This window comes from Neocloeon triangulifer, unplaced genomic scaffold (assembly GCF_031216515.1).
Source record: "Neocloeon triangulifer isolate White Clay Creek 2 clone unplaced genomic scaffold, ASM3121651v1 ptg000006l, whole genome shotgun sequence".
Lineage (NCBI taxonomy): Eukaryota > Metazoa > Arthropoda > Insecta > Ephemeroptera > Baetidae > Neocloeon > Neocloeon triangulifer.
Genome location: NW_026775549.1, coordinates 3,156,953 through 3,172,641, shown reverse-complemented (window position 1 = coordinate 3,172,641; position 15,689 = coordinate 3,156,953). Strand labels below are relative to the sequence as shown.

General features: G+C 37.5%; 1 protein-coding gene across 9 annotated transcripts in view; it reads right to left on the bottom strand.

Annotated features, from left to right (window-relative positions):
- LOC132194441 (dystrophin, isoforms A/C/F/G/H) overlaps window positions 1–15,689 on the bottom strand; it is a 139,214-nt gene that overhangs the window by 70,811 nt on the left and 52,714 nt on the right. For 8 of the 9 annotated variants that reach the window (XM_059615710.1, XM_059615708.1, XM_059615706.1 and 5 more), the window contains 4 exons: window positions 11,369–11,431; window positions 9,924–10,135; window positions 9,282–9,436; window positions 8,967–9,156 (listed from right to left, as the gene is read on the bottom strand). In XM_059615710.1, the coding sequence (XP_059471693.1) occupies window positions 8,967–9,156; window positions 9,282–9,436; window positions 9,924–10,135; window positions 11,369–11,431 (620 nt within the window). The remainder of the gene's footprint in view (window positions 1–8,966; window positions 9,157–9,281; window positions 9,437–9,923; window positions 10,136–11,368; window positions 11,432–15,689) is intronic. The other variant, XM_059615709.1, reaches the window with a different exon arrangement.

Here is a 15,689-nt window from a genome sequence, read left to right as displayed (position 1 = left end):
TTTGAAAAGGGAACCTAACTAAGCCGGCCATTTGACATTTTGCGTCTGGTGAAGAAGGTCCGAAATTAATCATAGCGGAAAGAAATATAGTCGACACTGAAAAATCCCCGGCGGGCAGAATGACGAATCGGCTCCGGCTCATTTGGCGATTCCGGTCGTCCCGTCCTACAAAAGCGAGCACCTCGGGGCGTTACATATGGTCCATTACTTGGCGACGAACGCGACTCTGCAACTCAATTTAATAACGCGAGTTGCTAAACTTCATCTGTATCGTTTAATTTTATTTTCGCTCGATTTAACCGGTGCAAGAAAAGGAAAAGGAATTCGTAGCGACTTGCGACGAAACATAAATACAAGTACAACAAAGGGCGCGTTTCCCGCTCGCTTGGCGAAAGATTGCCCGGAATTTCTTCTTTGCTCTTCTAATATGTATTATGGTGTCACATGGCGAAGTAGCAAAAAGGCCTGTCATTCCACCAGGCCAAAGTTATTTCCCCGCTATAGCTGCCAGGGTAAATCATTTAATAAGAGCCGCTCTTCCGATCCTCTTGTACATGTTTTGCTTCCTCGTTGGAAAGAGGCTTAAGCGAAAATGTTTCAATCTGCGATTGCCAGCTCACATGCTCGCTCGCCGAACAGCAATCAAAGTTGCTCCTATTGCCAACGAGATTGACTTTCTACACTGCGAATTCGCCGTCTGGCTCAAGAGTGGAATCTTTCTACTCTGCGTCCGATAATGCACACAGCCAATTCTGCAATCTGCGGATTCCATTGTGTGGAAATTCAATTGTGAAACGGGAAAAAATATAGTAAAAAGTTCAATTCCCCCACAATTTCTGACTGAGAATTAATCTCCAGGCAATAAATTGGTTCCTTTTATTTTTTGAACGATTTTTTGTGTATATTTTTTTTATATATTTAAGCTCCATTAAAGTTATTAATACATTTTCAATTTCCATTCAAGGAAAAGGTTTTAATTTCTTGTATTCCGAATGTGATAAATTTAAAATTAAAGCCTATAAGTGTTCACAAGACGGAATTAATTTTTAGGCCGGTTTTTCAACAAACACGATCCCTTTTTTCCAAAACGAGCGGAATAATTTGTCACGAGGGCTAAGCAATTAAAGCAAATTGCATCATTAGGCTGCGTTCCTGCGCCGACGGCACAAAAAGGGCAAAATTAATTGATGCCGGGCAACAATTTTTCAGCAGCTGAAAGAAATCTTTCGCGGCACAAAAGAACAGGTTGTCGCGTGCGTAATCATAAATTTCATTCGTACAACCCATTGTTTCAGGCTTTTGTTTCAGCACGTCGGCGCTTCTTTCCGAAATGGAACTGCAGCGTGTGTATCGTTATGCGATGCTGGCGAGGCACATAACGCTGTTGTGTGTGTTGCTATTATTGCGTGCTCACGGATAATTATACTCGGCACAACAGAGAGAGCGGCAGTGACGCTTAAAAAGAGATAATGGCGCGAAATCTGCGAACTGCAACGTGCCAATAAGAGGCGTACAAAAGTCCGCATCGCGTTAAATTTTACGGACGACAAAGACCGTCGCAGGAAGGAATAAAATCATTCGAAAAGGTGGGCGCTGGGCCGACCGACCCCTATCCAAGCGTATCACGACTCAAATGGCAAATTCGTGTATTAATGCAGCGTCCTTCTGCTGAAATGCGTCCGCCATAAATCTTGCTTGCGTCCCCATGCGTATGTGAAAGGAAGAAAACCACTGCTCTGCACTCTGAAATTCATTCTATTCAGTCCGAGGTTTTTTTATACTTTCATAAAAAAGAAAAAAAAATGATTATTTTACTGAGCAAAATTAAATAGACAAAGTATGAAAAATTGTTTAGTATATGTATTTGTTTTGAAAAAAAAAAATAAGTTGCCGAGTTTTTTAAACGGAAACTTACTGTTTTGAATTAAAAAATAGATTGTATATTGATACATAGATTTTAAATCACGTTTAAGCTTCTTACAGTGGAGTACCTTAATAATTAATCATTTTAATTTAATAAAAAATATTTAAGATCATCTTTAAAGCATAGTTACAGAAATGATTTGAAAAATTAAAAAAAAAATATGAAAAATATGAATATATTTAAAATTTTGTTTAATTTAAAGACCTTCATTATGCAAAATTCAACGTTAAAATAAAAATCACTATAAAATTTCAAATCAAATATAGTGATTTTAGCAAATTTTGATCATTTTTTCTGGAGAAAAAAAACAGAAGTTTCAGAGTTTTCTTTTTTTTCCTTAAATTAAATTTTTCATATTGGAAATTCACTTTGTTTTTAATTCAAACATAGCATTGAAGCCATTGAATCGATTATTAATTATGTTTCATATTCTTAAAGTGGAGCGCCTTGAAGATTAATCAATGTCTTTTTTATGAACAATAAACAGCATCATCCTCTGCATCTTCAGATGGAAATAGCCGGAAATTTCTGCTCATCTCGCCCCTTTAGAGACGTTAGAAGCAAAACACTCCTCTTTTGTTTCAAGATGCATATTTCGCTCTTTTATACGCCTAGCAGAGCACTTTGAAGCGTCCAATATGTTTCCACCGCCCATCTCTGCTTTGTCAAAACGCGCGAATGTTGCCAGCGTTATTATTTATGCGAAAAAGCTGCGAGGGCTCTCTTGAGTATCAACAATGAATGAGAGCAGCCGTATTGATTTCCGATAATGATCACGCATCGCTCTCTGTACGTGGGCAAAACACAGCGTACGCATGAATTTGATGCAGCGCAAATCCTTTACAGGCGCATGGAATTAGCGGCAACGGTTCCCGGCGGCAGATTCGGTTTTAATACAAAATATTATTGTCGTTGAAATGGAATAAATGGAGACAATTAATACTTCTATATAATAACCATCAGCAATAACCTCTGTGTCATTTATGAGGCGTAAAGATGCATTAAAATTTGGGCCCTTTTTAGATTTAACAGAAATCAATCAATTTTTTTTCTAAATTTTAGTTGCTTTTTTGGACACAAACACAGGCGAGAAACTGCGAGAACTGTGTGCGTGGCGAGGAAAAGATTTAGCGGCTTCCATTTTCGAGTGGCTCCTAATTAGGGAGCCGTAAAATATTTAAAAGTGGTGCAGCCGAGGCCGATTTATCTCGAGAGCGCAAGGCTAGCCATGTTTGCAGTGCAGATCATTAAGATTTCAGCCGAGGCCGCACCAGTCCCCGCACGACCTGTGAACCAAAAAATTAGCCTGACCAAAAACTTTTTACGACCTCCCGCTTCGGCTGTACTTTGTGTTGAGCTTTTTTAAGCATAAAAAAGAGGTTTGCAAATAAACTCGGGCCGTCGCAATTCAGCCCCGGCCATCAATCACGACAAACAACAACCGGCCAATGGCGTGTGTCGCATTGAATTTCCCGTCCGTCCTCGATGTGATATGCAAATTCGGCCGCAATCAGCGTTTTATGACTTTATATGGGTTATCGGCTCGGTACAGCAGCGGCTGTTTTTAATTTTCGAACTTTGAAATACACGGTGCTAACAAAACAGAGCTGATTAAACAGTTTACTTGCTGATCATGATGCGAGTCTCTTTAACGTTTTGATTTCCCGCCGGGTTTGTTCTGCTAAAAAAACGTCCCGATAAATTTTGATGATCACAAAAACCAATGCTCACTGCGGCGGATGAAGTCTTTATGATCTCGGCAGTTTTAGAAAATAAATTAAAGTGGTGGTGCCGTTTTTTCAAGCAATTGCTTTTTTTAAATGAATTATTTTACACAATTGAATTTGAACATAGTTTTATTTTTTTCTGGTCAGGCCCTGCGCCCTTTTCTGAGCTTGTGGAAGGCAAGCCCCAGTATTAATTTGCAACAATTTGAATAAAAAAAACAACAATAATAAAAATAATTTGTATATACATTCAATATCAGAAAAAAATTTATTGAGAGGACTGATATTTTTTTAATTAAACTAATGAGCATTGATTTTCTTATGGGAATTTTCTAAAATAATTTGCCCAGATAAAATTGATGAAAATTTCCCCAAACCAAGTCCACATGAACCCAATCAAGTAGGAAAAATAAATTCAATAAGTATCTTGATTTAAAAATTTGGGAAATATTTCAGTAAATTTTTTTCAGTTTCTGAAATAAATTGTTTCGTTTGTACAATGGGCATAATTTTACTTTTCGTGTGAATACCTTCTTAATTGATTCAAACGCTTTCTGTGAGACACGTCATGTCCAAGGTTGGAAAAGCCTAATGCGTTCTTTTTAACGTTTCTCGACCAGAAGCGAGGCGAAAATGCGTCCGTCTCTTTCGGATTTAAGTCTTTCTCTCTCCGGAAGCATGAAAGATTTTTCATCCGAAACTGTCGCCCTGCGTGTCCTTTCAGCCGATTTTTCCTTTTTTTTTTATCTTCACGTGCGAGCGGGAACGGCTGCTTTTTCTCTTTTCGGCCGTGGAGAAAATTGTTTCGGATAAGAAATTAAAGGAAGACAAGCTGGGACAACAATTATCGACTCGCACTGCAAATTGCGGCCAATCTCGCCCGTCTCGTTTGCCGCAAGAGGGAATGGAAAAAAATCTCACGCAATTACATGCAAGACGGAACAGCGGCGAGCGTGTCGCGATTTTTAATTTGCGCCGGTCTACCTTACACTTCGTTCGGAATTCAGGAAAGTGGAAAATTAAAATGCAGGGTGCTCTTGTTTTCATTACCAAATGCAAACATCACGACTACGCCCGCCAAGTCTGCGCTGCACGCCTTCGCTTTTTAAATATTCACGCGCGCCTATCGAGCGCCTTTCTTGCAGGACGTCTCCTCTATTTTTGCGAGCGTGCTGTAAAAAAGTTTTTGTACACTGCTTTATGGAAATCTTTTCTTTTACTGCTCGGGCGCGGCGAGATTTTCTCCTGGTAAATACAGGCCAGAGTTTTGCGCAGTATCGTATTTACTTTATGAATATCGCGCTGGCAATTTTTAATTTTGCATTTCTTTCTCGCCTGGATCCTTCACGGCTAGCTCTTTGTATGTTTCTCTTTCCCCCTTTTTGTCCGCGCGTGTCTGCTGACTTTTCTTTGAAGCCAACAAGGAAACTTAAGCGAGAGCCACATTCATGAACAAGACTTTGTTTTTAGAAGCTGATTTTATTAAAGACAAAAATTTTAATCAAAGAGATGTTGTTAAATTTATTATTTTCCTTCTGTTGTTCTGAAATTTTGCCGAAATATTTTGGGGACGTGGCACGCTTTCACCGGCCGATCAGACCAGCCAATCATGAGCCGTCTTAATAATGAGAGAGCGGAGGCGAATTCGGCGGTCTGTAATAACAAAGCAGGACCGATGTGACTGCTGCGTTATTAAACGGTTGAAAAGTAAGTTTTATTGGAGTTGGTTGGTGTGTTGTGCGCGGCAATTACCAAATTTTATTGCTCTCGCCGACGAGCACCCTCGAATCGTCTAAGGCCTTCTATTTAAGGGGCAATTAAAGTTCAACTTTTGCCAACTTACCCTTTCTGCGATAATTATGATTTGCCCTTGCGCGATAGCAAAGAGATTCATTTAATGGAATGATTTTGAGCTCCTTTCGAATCGCACCCGCTCTTAAAATAAGTTTTATTGATTTAGCATCCTCAAAGTAATTGCTAAAGTGGAATGAAGCTTCTGGTTTTATTAAACCAAATCTTCTTTGGCAAGGATTGGAAATTATGTAAATGCTTTTTGTTTGAAATAATTTAGTATGATTTATATATGTTCTTATTTTATACCTCAAGATGCTAAAAAATGTTAAAAAGTATCGAGAGAAAAAATATATTAATATTAATTTGACAGAAAAGAGACCAAACCCTTCCATTTTTTTATGTCACTTCATTCAGAATCCAGTGGCATAAACAATTTCACTGAAACAGTCAATTTTCATCAACATTTGAGTACTAAATAAAAACACTCTACCATAAAAATAAAATTATTCAAGAGGGACAATGAAAATGTATGACTTTTTCAATTTATTTTTTACTGACAACGCGTGAATACGTTCAATATTCATGTGCACCACGTCTCGCAGAGCAAAGGCACTTAAAATTTGAAATGCCTGCACCTGAGCGATTTTTTTCACTATTTTTTTTCTTCCGCCGTTGGAGATTTGATAAATATTTATTTGCAGCCGGGATTATTTTGCAGAGCGGCGTGCTGCCAGAAAAGTGAACCGCAAGCAAATCCACCCTCACCGCCATGAATCACTTAAAAATAAACCTTGCCTTTAGAGGAAGAAGCCGACGTTCGACTTCTTTTCCACTGCAGCCCAATCCTAACAAATTATCACGCAACACTGATTCCTCTTTATTTTACTTTATTGCACACATTCGGAATCACATCAAGAAAGTGCAATTCTTTCAACAAAAAAAAGTAAAAAAAAGGTGATGTTGGCAAAATCTCATTCGGACGAAGTGGGTCGGATTTTGAAAAATTCATCTCGTCCTGTCCTGTGGGCGGCGCGTGCCGGTCCCATGTGTCAAACAAATATAGCGAGGCGCGCAAATATGAGAGAAAGTTGATGCATTGTGTCACTTAAGGAAGCGGACTTAAGTTTGTCTCTCCGGCGGGCGATATATATGGGCTGTAAAGGCGCGCTCGGGATCAATAACATCAAGCAAAGTGGGCCCTCGGCCGTTTGCTCAAACATGAGAAGGTGAGCGGACGGTTGGTTGGACGGGCGTGTGCAACAACCTAAGTGTATTGAATGGGCCTGAGACGGGATGCCGCCTGAATTAAAATTAGGCGGAAGAATAAAAGAAAGAAGGGTTGCTGGTGGAAAATCGCAGCTGTGCTTTTCCACTTGATTCCCTCCAACAACGGCGGAGAATCTTTTTATAGCGTGACGATTCCAATTTCGCCAACACACTCTAATGGGGCTTTGTTCTGTTTTGAAATTAGATTACAAAAGGAGGAGAAATTGCAATAATTGTAAAAATTAACAAGGGGCTTTTGCAAAAAATGACCGGAATTGATGATGACAATGTTTGTTTAGATTAGAATTGGTTTGTAAATTGAAAAGAGAAAGTTGTTAATTTGGTAGTTTTTTTTTTTTTTAGTGAAGAGGTTTCGTGTAATGAATTCATAGTGAAAATTAAGTTTTTGAAAGTTAGCATCATTTTTCATTAAGGGAATTTTCAGAAAAGGTTTTCTCGAAATTGATGCAATAACAAATATTGATTAAAAAAAATCATCAAATCATGTCAAGGCAAAATGAAGTACTTATTATCTCCACTGCAAAATCTACAATAATCTTACGGATCTTTTAAGTAACTTTTTTTCATAGTGGATATCGTTAGCATGAATAATTGAAAATCATAAACTTAAAAAGAAATTAAAACAATTTATAATTAAATCATCAATTGAGCACTACAAACAAATGAAATTGTTTTGAAAAAAAAGTGGAAGAATCTTTCATAAAAAAATTCCGACAGCAAAGTTGAGTTTCTATAATTAAAAAATGAGCCCCTGGCTGATGACGCTGTTGTATTTGCCTTCCATTTGAGCGGCACATCCTTCGCCACCCTCTATCTTGATGCCAAAGCAAACCGTCTAACTTCTGAGCAATTCGGTAGTACCCCGAGCTGTATCTTCATTAAGCGCAGCGTCTTCCCTTTCTGCAAAGACCCTCTCACTATGACGGCCGTCGGCAACGTCCATTGAGCGTAAACTGCGAGCAATAATTAATAGCCGCAGCGCTTGAATACGCTCGCCAACTTACATATACGTGTATAATGCGAAAGGGCTATGGGCGCAAATTAAACTTTGGGGTAAATAAATTCCTTGCGTCTTCCGCTCCCGACCGTCACTCACTGCCTGGGTCACCGGGTCATTTGCATTAATTAAAGCGTCCGATAAAAAGTGAGATCGGATTCTAGCGGCGCAAACGGGCGGGCCACATAAAGTAGTAATTCCGCAGGGTCTTGGCGCCGCCGATGGGACCGAGGGGAGCAATATGTCATCGGCACGACATTCCTCCACAGGCAGATGAGCGCCATTCCGTCCCACTGCCGTGCAAATGCACTCTAGCATTAGTGGGGAAAAACTCGAGCAGATCAATCATTGGATTAATAGAGGCCCGTCAGAATTGTCACCAGCGCGCCGAAAAATTGGCACGTTGGCACCGCTTCAACTTTAGCTAACTCGGTTAATTTGTGATCGATTCATTTTTATCATAATTTCAAGCCACAAGTAGTTAGTGAAAAATTTGTACTACATTAGTGATTGAAACTTAATATCAAAGTTATCCCGTTCTTAAGGAATTTGGATCACATTCTATTCTGCTCGTCCCAAACTTGGAAATTCTTTGCAGAAGAATCCGCAGAATGAGTAGCCGCGTCTCCGGCAATCGATAGAGTATTATTTTATATAATATACGGTCCAAAGAGGATTACAATAGCGCGGGCTGCGATACACGCCGTCGGGGCTAATTAAATTTCTCCAGTGTGTCTTTCAATAATGCCCCACAAGCGCCATCAAAAGCGTTCAATATCTCTAATTAAAACTCATCAGTCTCTTTAATTAAAGCGTTGCCTCTATTTATAGACAGAAACTGCAGAGATTATGATATAACCAAAAATTTAATTTATAATATTCAACTTCTTGATCCACTAATATTTTTAATTGTTTCAATACAAAATTAATAAAAATAGTTTACTTAATCATGATTCAATTGAAAATTTATTTTTGAGCAGGGGCTATTATGGATTATGTAATTAAACGTGTAATTCGATTCATTGCACAACATAAGCACCCTACCGAGTGGATGGAGAACTACGCCTCCCAGACCCTCGTCACCCCTGCCACCCCCAGCACATTCGATCCGACCGCGTGTGCCATCTTTGGTGTGGTGCCTCAACTCACTCGGTCTGCTTTCGAGCGCCACGTTCAAATACCAGCGAGAATTCTGTCACATTTTGCATGCACAAAAAAAGGGTGTTTCTGATCTTACCTTTAGCTGCTGAAGGGGTAGTCGGACGGAGGCCGGGTCTCTGCGGCCACCAAGGCGGTCTGCCTCCAACTCTACACTTTCCAGGGAAGATTCCGCCTCTGAGAGCCAAGCGTGGAATTTGTCGAGAGAGCGGTCAAAGTTCTGCAGGGAGTTCATTGCCGAATTCAAACTCTTTCCTCGGTTCACAATGCTAGAAAAAAAATTAATATTAATTCATATTCATACTATATATTGTTATTTAAAAGTATAATACCATAATTTTGGCCTGTGAAGAATAATTGATAAAAATAATTAATCTGTAATTTTAATTTATACCTGGTGTTCAATTTGGCGTATCGTTGGTTGACTTGCTCCGTCATTTTCTTGACTTTAGTGGTGTCATCCTGCTGATAGACAGCAATTAGGCGTTGAGTCAGTTGTTGGAAGAGTTCTATGTGGTGTTTGTACTGGTGAAGCTCAGCGTGGAATGACTGAAATACAATAAATTGAAAATAAATCAATAAGATTTCTATGCATTTTTATTTTAGCAAAAAGTCAGATTAGTAATTTTAAGAATTTCGGTAAAATTAATAACACATCGAGATAGATTCGTTTGACATGTTAAAAAAATTGTGCCATTTTTTATATCTAAATTTGAGTTAGAATGAATCTACAGACAAAATATTTCAGTACCTAAATAGATAATTTTCACTATTGTCAAGTTTAGCACATCAAAAGTAACAATTTAATAAACTTTCAAATTAGCCTTATAAGGTTTTCTCATCTGTTTCTTACATATTTACAAATTCCCGAAATTTAAAGTTTCCATCTAAAAAATTAGTTCATATCTCCGCTCTTCGCTCTTCGAACAATTTAACGAAAGAATAATTATCAAGAAGTATCCAGACCGAAAAATTTCCCCTGCAAAATGGTGACTTATGCAACAGTTTGAATTCATACGCGACGCCGGTTGCATACCTTTTGCTCGCGTAATTGCGCTTCAAGAACGTCGGCTGTGTGTCCAACAGGCCCCATGCGTTCCATGCGACTCTCCATGCGCGCCAGCCACGACTCGACCTCCTGTTTCTTCGAGTCGTACCGCTGACTGTCCACCAACAACGCGTCCAGCTGCGCCTTCCGCTGCATGACTTTAGCGTTCGTCTCCTCCCAGTGCTCTCGCAACTTGGTTACTGAAACAATATCATAAAGGATATTTTATTAATCTGCACAATTATTATAATGTTAAATTTAGGAAGCAATTATTTTAGTTAACAAAAGCTAACGATCAAGTTAATTTAACAAAATATAAAATTGTTAAATTAGAAATTTTAACAATTTTTACGAACGGGAAGTTAACATTTGTTTATAACCGGTGTTAATTGAACAAGTTGAGATAAAAATTAAAAATAGTTATCATTAGTTAATGATGTATTGTTAGAAACCAAAAGTTAATTTATTTTATTTCTGAAGCAATTTCATATAAAACGAATCATCAACCAATCAACATAAATCATAAAATAATACAAATCATGTTTAAACTCTGCATTGAAAATTTAGAAATGGAAAAATATTGTAAGGAAAACTTTCTGCCAGAAAAAGGCTTTTGGAAAAATCGGTCAACGCAGAATTACTAATGGCAAGAGTGAAAAGCTAATTTTCATTGTGATTAAAAAATGATTATATCTAGAAAGTTGCTAATTTCAAGCAGTGTAAATTTTTTTTATGGTTATTTCAAACATATAATAATTTCCTTAGGAGCCACGAAGATGACATATTATTGTGTTATTTTTTCTCGTTGCTAGAATGCTACAAGTGTGGTGCGGCGCAATGAGTAAATTATTAAATCGCGTTGACGACCCATATAAGAGCATCCTGATTAATTTAAATAAACATAATTATTTCTAGAAAAACCTCATGCATGAAAGAACGACAAAAATAATCCGCGCATTCAACCTTTGCTTTTCTAATTCCATCACAGATACATTAACGCAAAATATTGTTAGTGCTGGGCGGATTTTAATAACGGAGAAATTTTTATGTGGGTCGGTTTGTTTGCTCGCGTCCCACAAACGAGCGAAATTATTTACACTGCACGTACACACGCTTACCCAAATTTCAAATTGGAAACAAGTGCAAAATAAATGTTATTTTGGCAAAAGCCCTAAAAATTCAAACGCTGCCTGATTAGTTTACAAAACCTGAGGGAAACAAAAATAATCAACGTTTCCAGCAATCGGCCAAAATAAAATAAAATTACATTCTCCTCTCCCAAATTTGGTGTCAGACAAACGACGTGGATTTTCATGACAAACTGGTATTTACAGGAGGACTGGGGGATTTTGTACAAAAGTGAAGAGATAGTCGAAATGCAAAAATTATAATACAAATTGTGCAATATTTTTGGTGGTGCATTCGACGGGTACCTCTTATACAAGTGCGGAGTTGATACAGAGGAGTTGAACAGTCGCTTTCCTCACCCCACGAACCTGTCAAAATTGGAAATCAAAGTGGGAAAAATTAAAGCAGGCCAACAAAACAAGTCAAAAAAAATGGTGAGGATGACGAACTGGTGCAAAAATGAGTTTGAAAAATAATTAAAAATGGTTAGGAACATTGTGGCCTTTTAGTTCCGCTATCAACAAATTGAGACAACAAACGCTCACTGTGGCAGATTTAATTAAAATTTGATAATATTAAGACAACATTATGCCGATAAGGGCGCAGGGTTTTTGCTAGCAAAATTTTCTCCACATAAATCATGTAAAAATATTTGTGTTCATGTTTTTTTTTAATTTTTTTTTAAATACAACTGGGAAAAAGGTGGAACACATAATATTGATTTCAATTATAGTAAATACAATTTATGAGAACTTTTTTTAGATTCTATCATGGAATAAATACGCAAAGTAATCAATAAAAATTATAAAATAAATTAAATATGTCGGATATACTAAATTATTTTAATTGCATGGATTTCCATGACAAAAATTATGAGCCCTAGTTTGATTTATAAACTAGCCGAAAGAAGCACTTCTTCATTTTTATTTGTTATTTTTGCAAACTTCAACATATTTATTTTTAATTTGTTAGTGTACAGCAGATGTAAAGTTTTTGGAGATAAAACTGATAAAAATCTTTAGAACAATGACTTATCTTTGCAGCGCACTTTGGCCTGATAATTATGTAAATCAGGGCATTAAGGCGTACGCAGTCATTCTGTGCTACAGCGTTGTGCTATATTTCCCTGCTAGGGAATGTATTCAGGCGATGTTCCCAAGTTGGTCGGGTATGTACAAGAACGATGTATGTATATCGTGTGCAATGCGGACGCTTCCTTTTTAACTTGGCAGACAAAGTCTTTCAACGCAAGTCGAATGAGCTTTTACACAGTCGGACTCAAAATCAGCGCCCAAAGAATTTGTGTAACACTGCCAGGGACATGTAATGAGTCTTCTTTAAAAGCCCAATTAAATTCCAATACTACAAATTACTAATTACGAAGTCCAAATAATGAATGAAACTATAAAATAATCAAAAATAATCTAGTAACATTAAATTTTGAAGTTATGAAAATTTATAAGACTCACTCAAATTTGATTGCCTTTGACTGGATTAATACAAAAAATATTAAATTCTTCCTACCACAAAAATTCCTTGAATAATATATAGATTGTTAGATTGAAAGAAAAAAATTTAAAAAGATTTCCAGTGATAATCTCTGACTGGATTTTCTATTTTACAACCCTAACCTAATTATTATTTGTACTACATTAATCTCCATATTTATATAATATTTTTTTGAATTTTTTTTCTCATAAATTAAGAAGTTCTCAAGAACTTTGAAAAGATGGGAACAAGAGGCCTAATTGTTCAATTTTTAGAAACGCAATTTTTTCTTGTAAAATTTATTTTTTAATTAGAATAGCAACCAAGAAAATGAAATTGCGTTCAATGAGCACCGGAGCTCTTAGCGCTCACAAGTGCAGGTTCGTCAATCTTGGTATTTTATTTGGAAAAGCCGCTTAAGGCGCCGTTCCATGCAGATAGGACGGACGCAAAGTGCTCGCTAGGAGGAAGAGAGAGGACGCGGAAAGGCAATCTCTCCGGTGCAAAAAGCAGTCGATTCGGCTGTCGGTGACAAAGTGAGACATTCTTTTGCCGAGAGCGCTATCGATCCCGTAGTAGAAACTCTCATATATGGGTAATATGAATTTTTCTGGCCAGGAAGTAGCGGCAGAGTCTGTTTGATCTGCCACTGTTTACCTGCGTGACCCTTTGCAAAAGAGTGAGACGAATGCTTCTTCTTCCTAGGGACGATGGGACAAGAGAACCAAATAAATCACATGGGCTGGTGGGTGGAGAGCGAAAAGATTACGTTTGCCAGATATTGGACTGGGAAATAGTCTTTTAATTGCAACAAAAGAATTTAACTGGGATGATATAAGTTTTATGAAATACATTCAGAATTAAATTTGATGTAAACAGATTATTTTTGTCCAAGTGCATAATTAAAGAGCGTATTCTATCATTTTTTTTAAATTAAATAAAAAAAAAAACATAAATTTTACTGAAATATAAATCTTGATTGGAAAATCTGCAATCAGAAGGTGTTGAAAGCAGTTCAAATTTTCCCACAAAAACCTTGTTTTGAAAATTAAGCCAAAGTGACAAAATCAATGTCAGAAAAAAAACTTATTGGGCAACCAGACACATGGGAAAAGATGAATTATCAAATCATTAAATTTTCTGTTCTTTCTAATTCAATAATTAAAATCATTACAGGAGAGGACTTAAATGATATTTTCAACTCATTTTTGCTAAATCATGAATCATAAATAGTCAGTTTTTGATGCTTTTTGTGGCCGCCGGCGGTATAAAGCATATTTCATAGCAGTCAGGAGGTTTAATTGCAATCAAGTACGCGGCGCAGCTCCGTGCTTTTTTCTTTCAGACTTTTTCTCCTCGGGCCCAAAATTTATACTCGTGGTGCATGACGAGAATCGCAAGCGAGGTCTTTGCCAGCGGCTCGTTGTTATTCGCGGCGCGGCCTCGGAAATTAGTCCGAAACGGGATTTACAGCGGAATAATTTTGTTGACAATGTGGTAACGCATAGATAAGGGCGCGGCGAGCTCGCAAGAGGGATGGTAGCGCACTTTAAAACCGCGACGACGAGCATTAAGAAAGAAAAGTGGCGCTCAAAACGGGCGGAATTTCAGCAAATAAGAAAGACAACTTTATATACTGTAATTTTCCCCGCGGAGAGGGATTTTAAATTTGCATAGCTTAAGCAGTTCTATATTAATTTTCATTTGCAATACAAATAGAAAGATGTGAAAATAAATCCTAAAAGTTTAAACTCTAAAAAAGGCCAATAAAGAACAACAAAATTAACAATTAATCAATATTCATATATATATATATATATATATATATATATATATATATATATATATATATATATATATATATATATATATATATATATATATATATATATATAAAATAATAATGTTCCTCAAAAAAATAATTTTTTCTTCTTTCAAAAGCTGGGTTGAAATATAAAGAAATAATTTGAATAATTATGAACGAATTGAATAAAAATATCCTACTAGGTCAAGAAAATGATAATTTAGAGCATGAAAAGCTCAACAATGCTTCAATTTTAATATTGGTTCAAGCTGAAAGGAAGAACGACCTAACAATTTAATTTACGCCTATCGCAGATCATGACGCGGTCGACGAGACGCGCACAAATTCTCTGGCGCCGCTCATTTTTCTCACGGATCATTATCCATCCATCGGCGCTCGCTCGCTATCTGCCTCTCTCTCAATAATGCCTTGTCTGCCTTTTCTCGGTGGCCCAAGCGATACCACCCACCGCCAGTCGGTCTTTCACGTACGTGACGCTTGCGTTAGACAAAGGAACCAACCCTTTCTCTGCCGGCAATGATCTTGTGCCTGAATTCCCGGTAGTTCGCTTCAGCCTCCGCCGCCGCCGCACAATTCGCCCTCTTTTATATTCTCGAGTTCACAAACCACCCCCGTGCTATACACGCTTCGTATCATGTACCACCAACGCCGTGGGTTTCTTTTGAAATACACCCAGATGAATGGAGTGCTGTGTTGAATTTATTAAAAAGAAATTGATTTGACGAATAAAATACCTCTTCCATCATTATAATAAAATTTGATAAAAATGAAAGTCAAAAGGGACTGAATATTTTTGTTTCTAGAATGAGGAATGAAATTATAATAAAAATTAAAAATAGATATTCTTAATATTTTTAATTCATTTCTTCTTTAAAATATAGTTGATTGAGATTTGACTCTATAAAAGATTCATAGAAAGAAATTTGACGCCCGCCGCGATCAAAGCAAGACTGATTGATTTGCATGATAGCGATTGTTATGCAGCCGAGTGTGCGCCATAAATTACAATCAGCCTCGCGTGACTCGCACTTTGCACGACTGCTGTGTATGTGTGTGTTTCACGGGCGCAGACCCTTGTGCTCTCGTCCATTACACCACATCACTCACCCTGCCATTACTCCGCGCAACAATACGTATATTTTGTGTAATCATATATTCGGCCAGCAGCCAAAATATTATTATGCATTGCCGTGCGGCCAAAACACCCAATCCGGCCAGACGAATGCTGTAGGGCGTCGAAACTTTTCTCACTTCATACCTGAAAACACCTCCATTGTTTTATCCGCATTTTATTTTCTCAACTCGAGGTATGT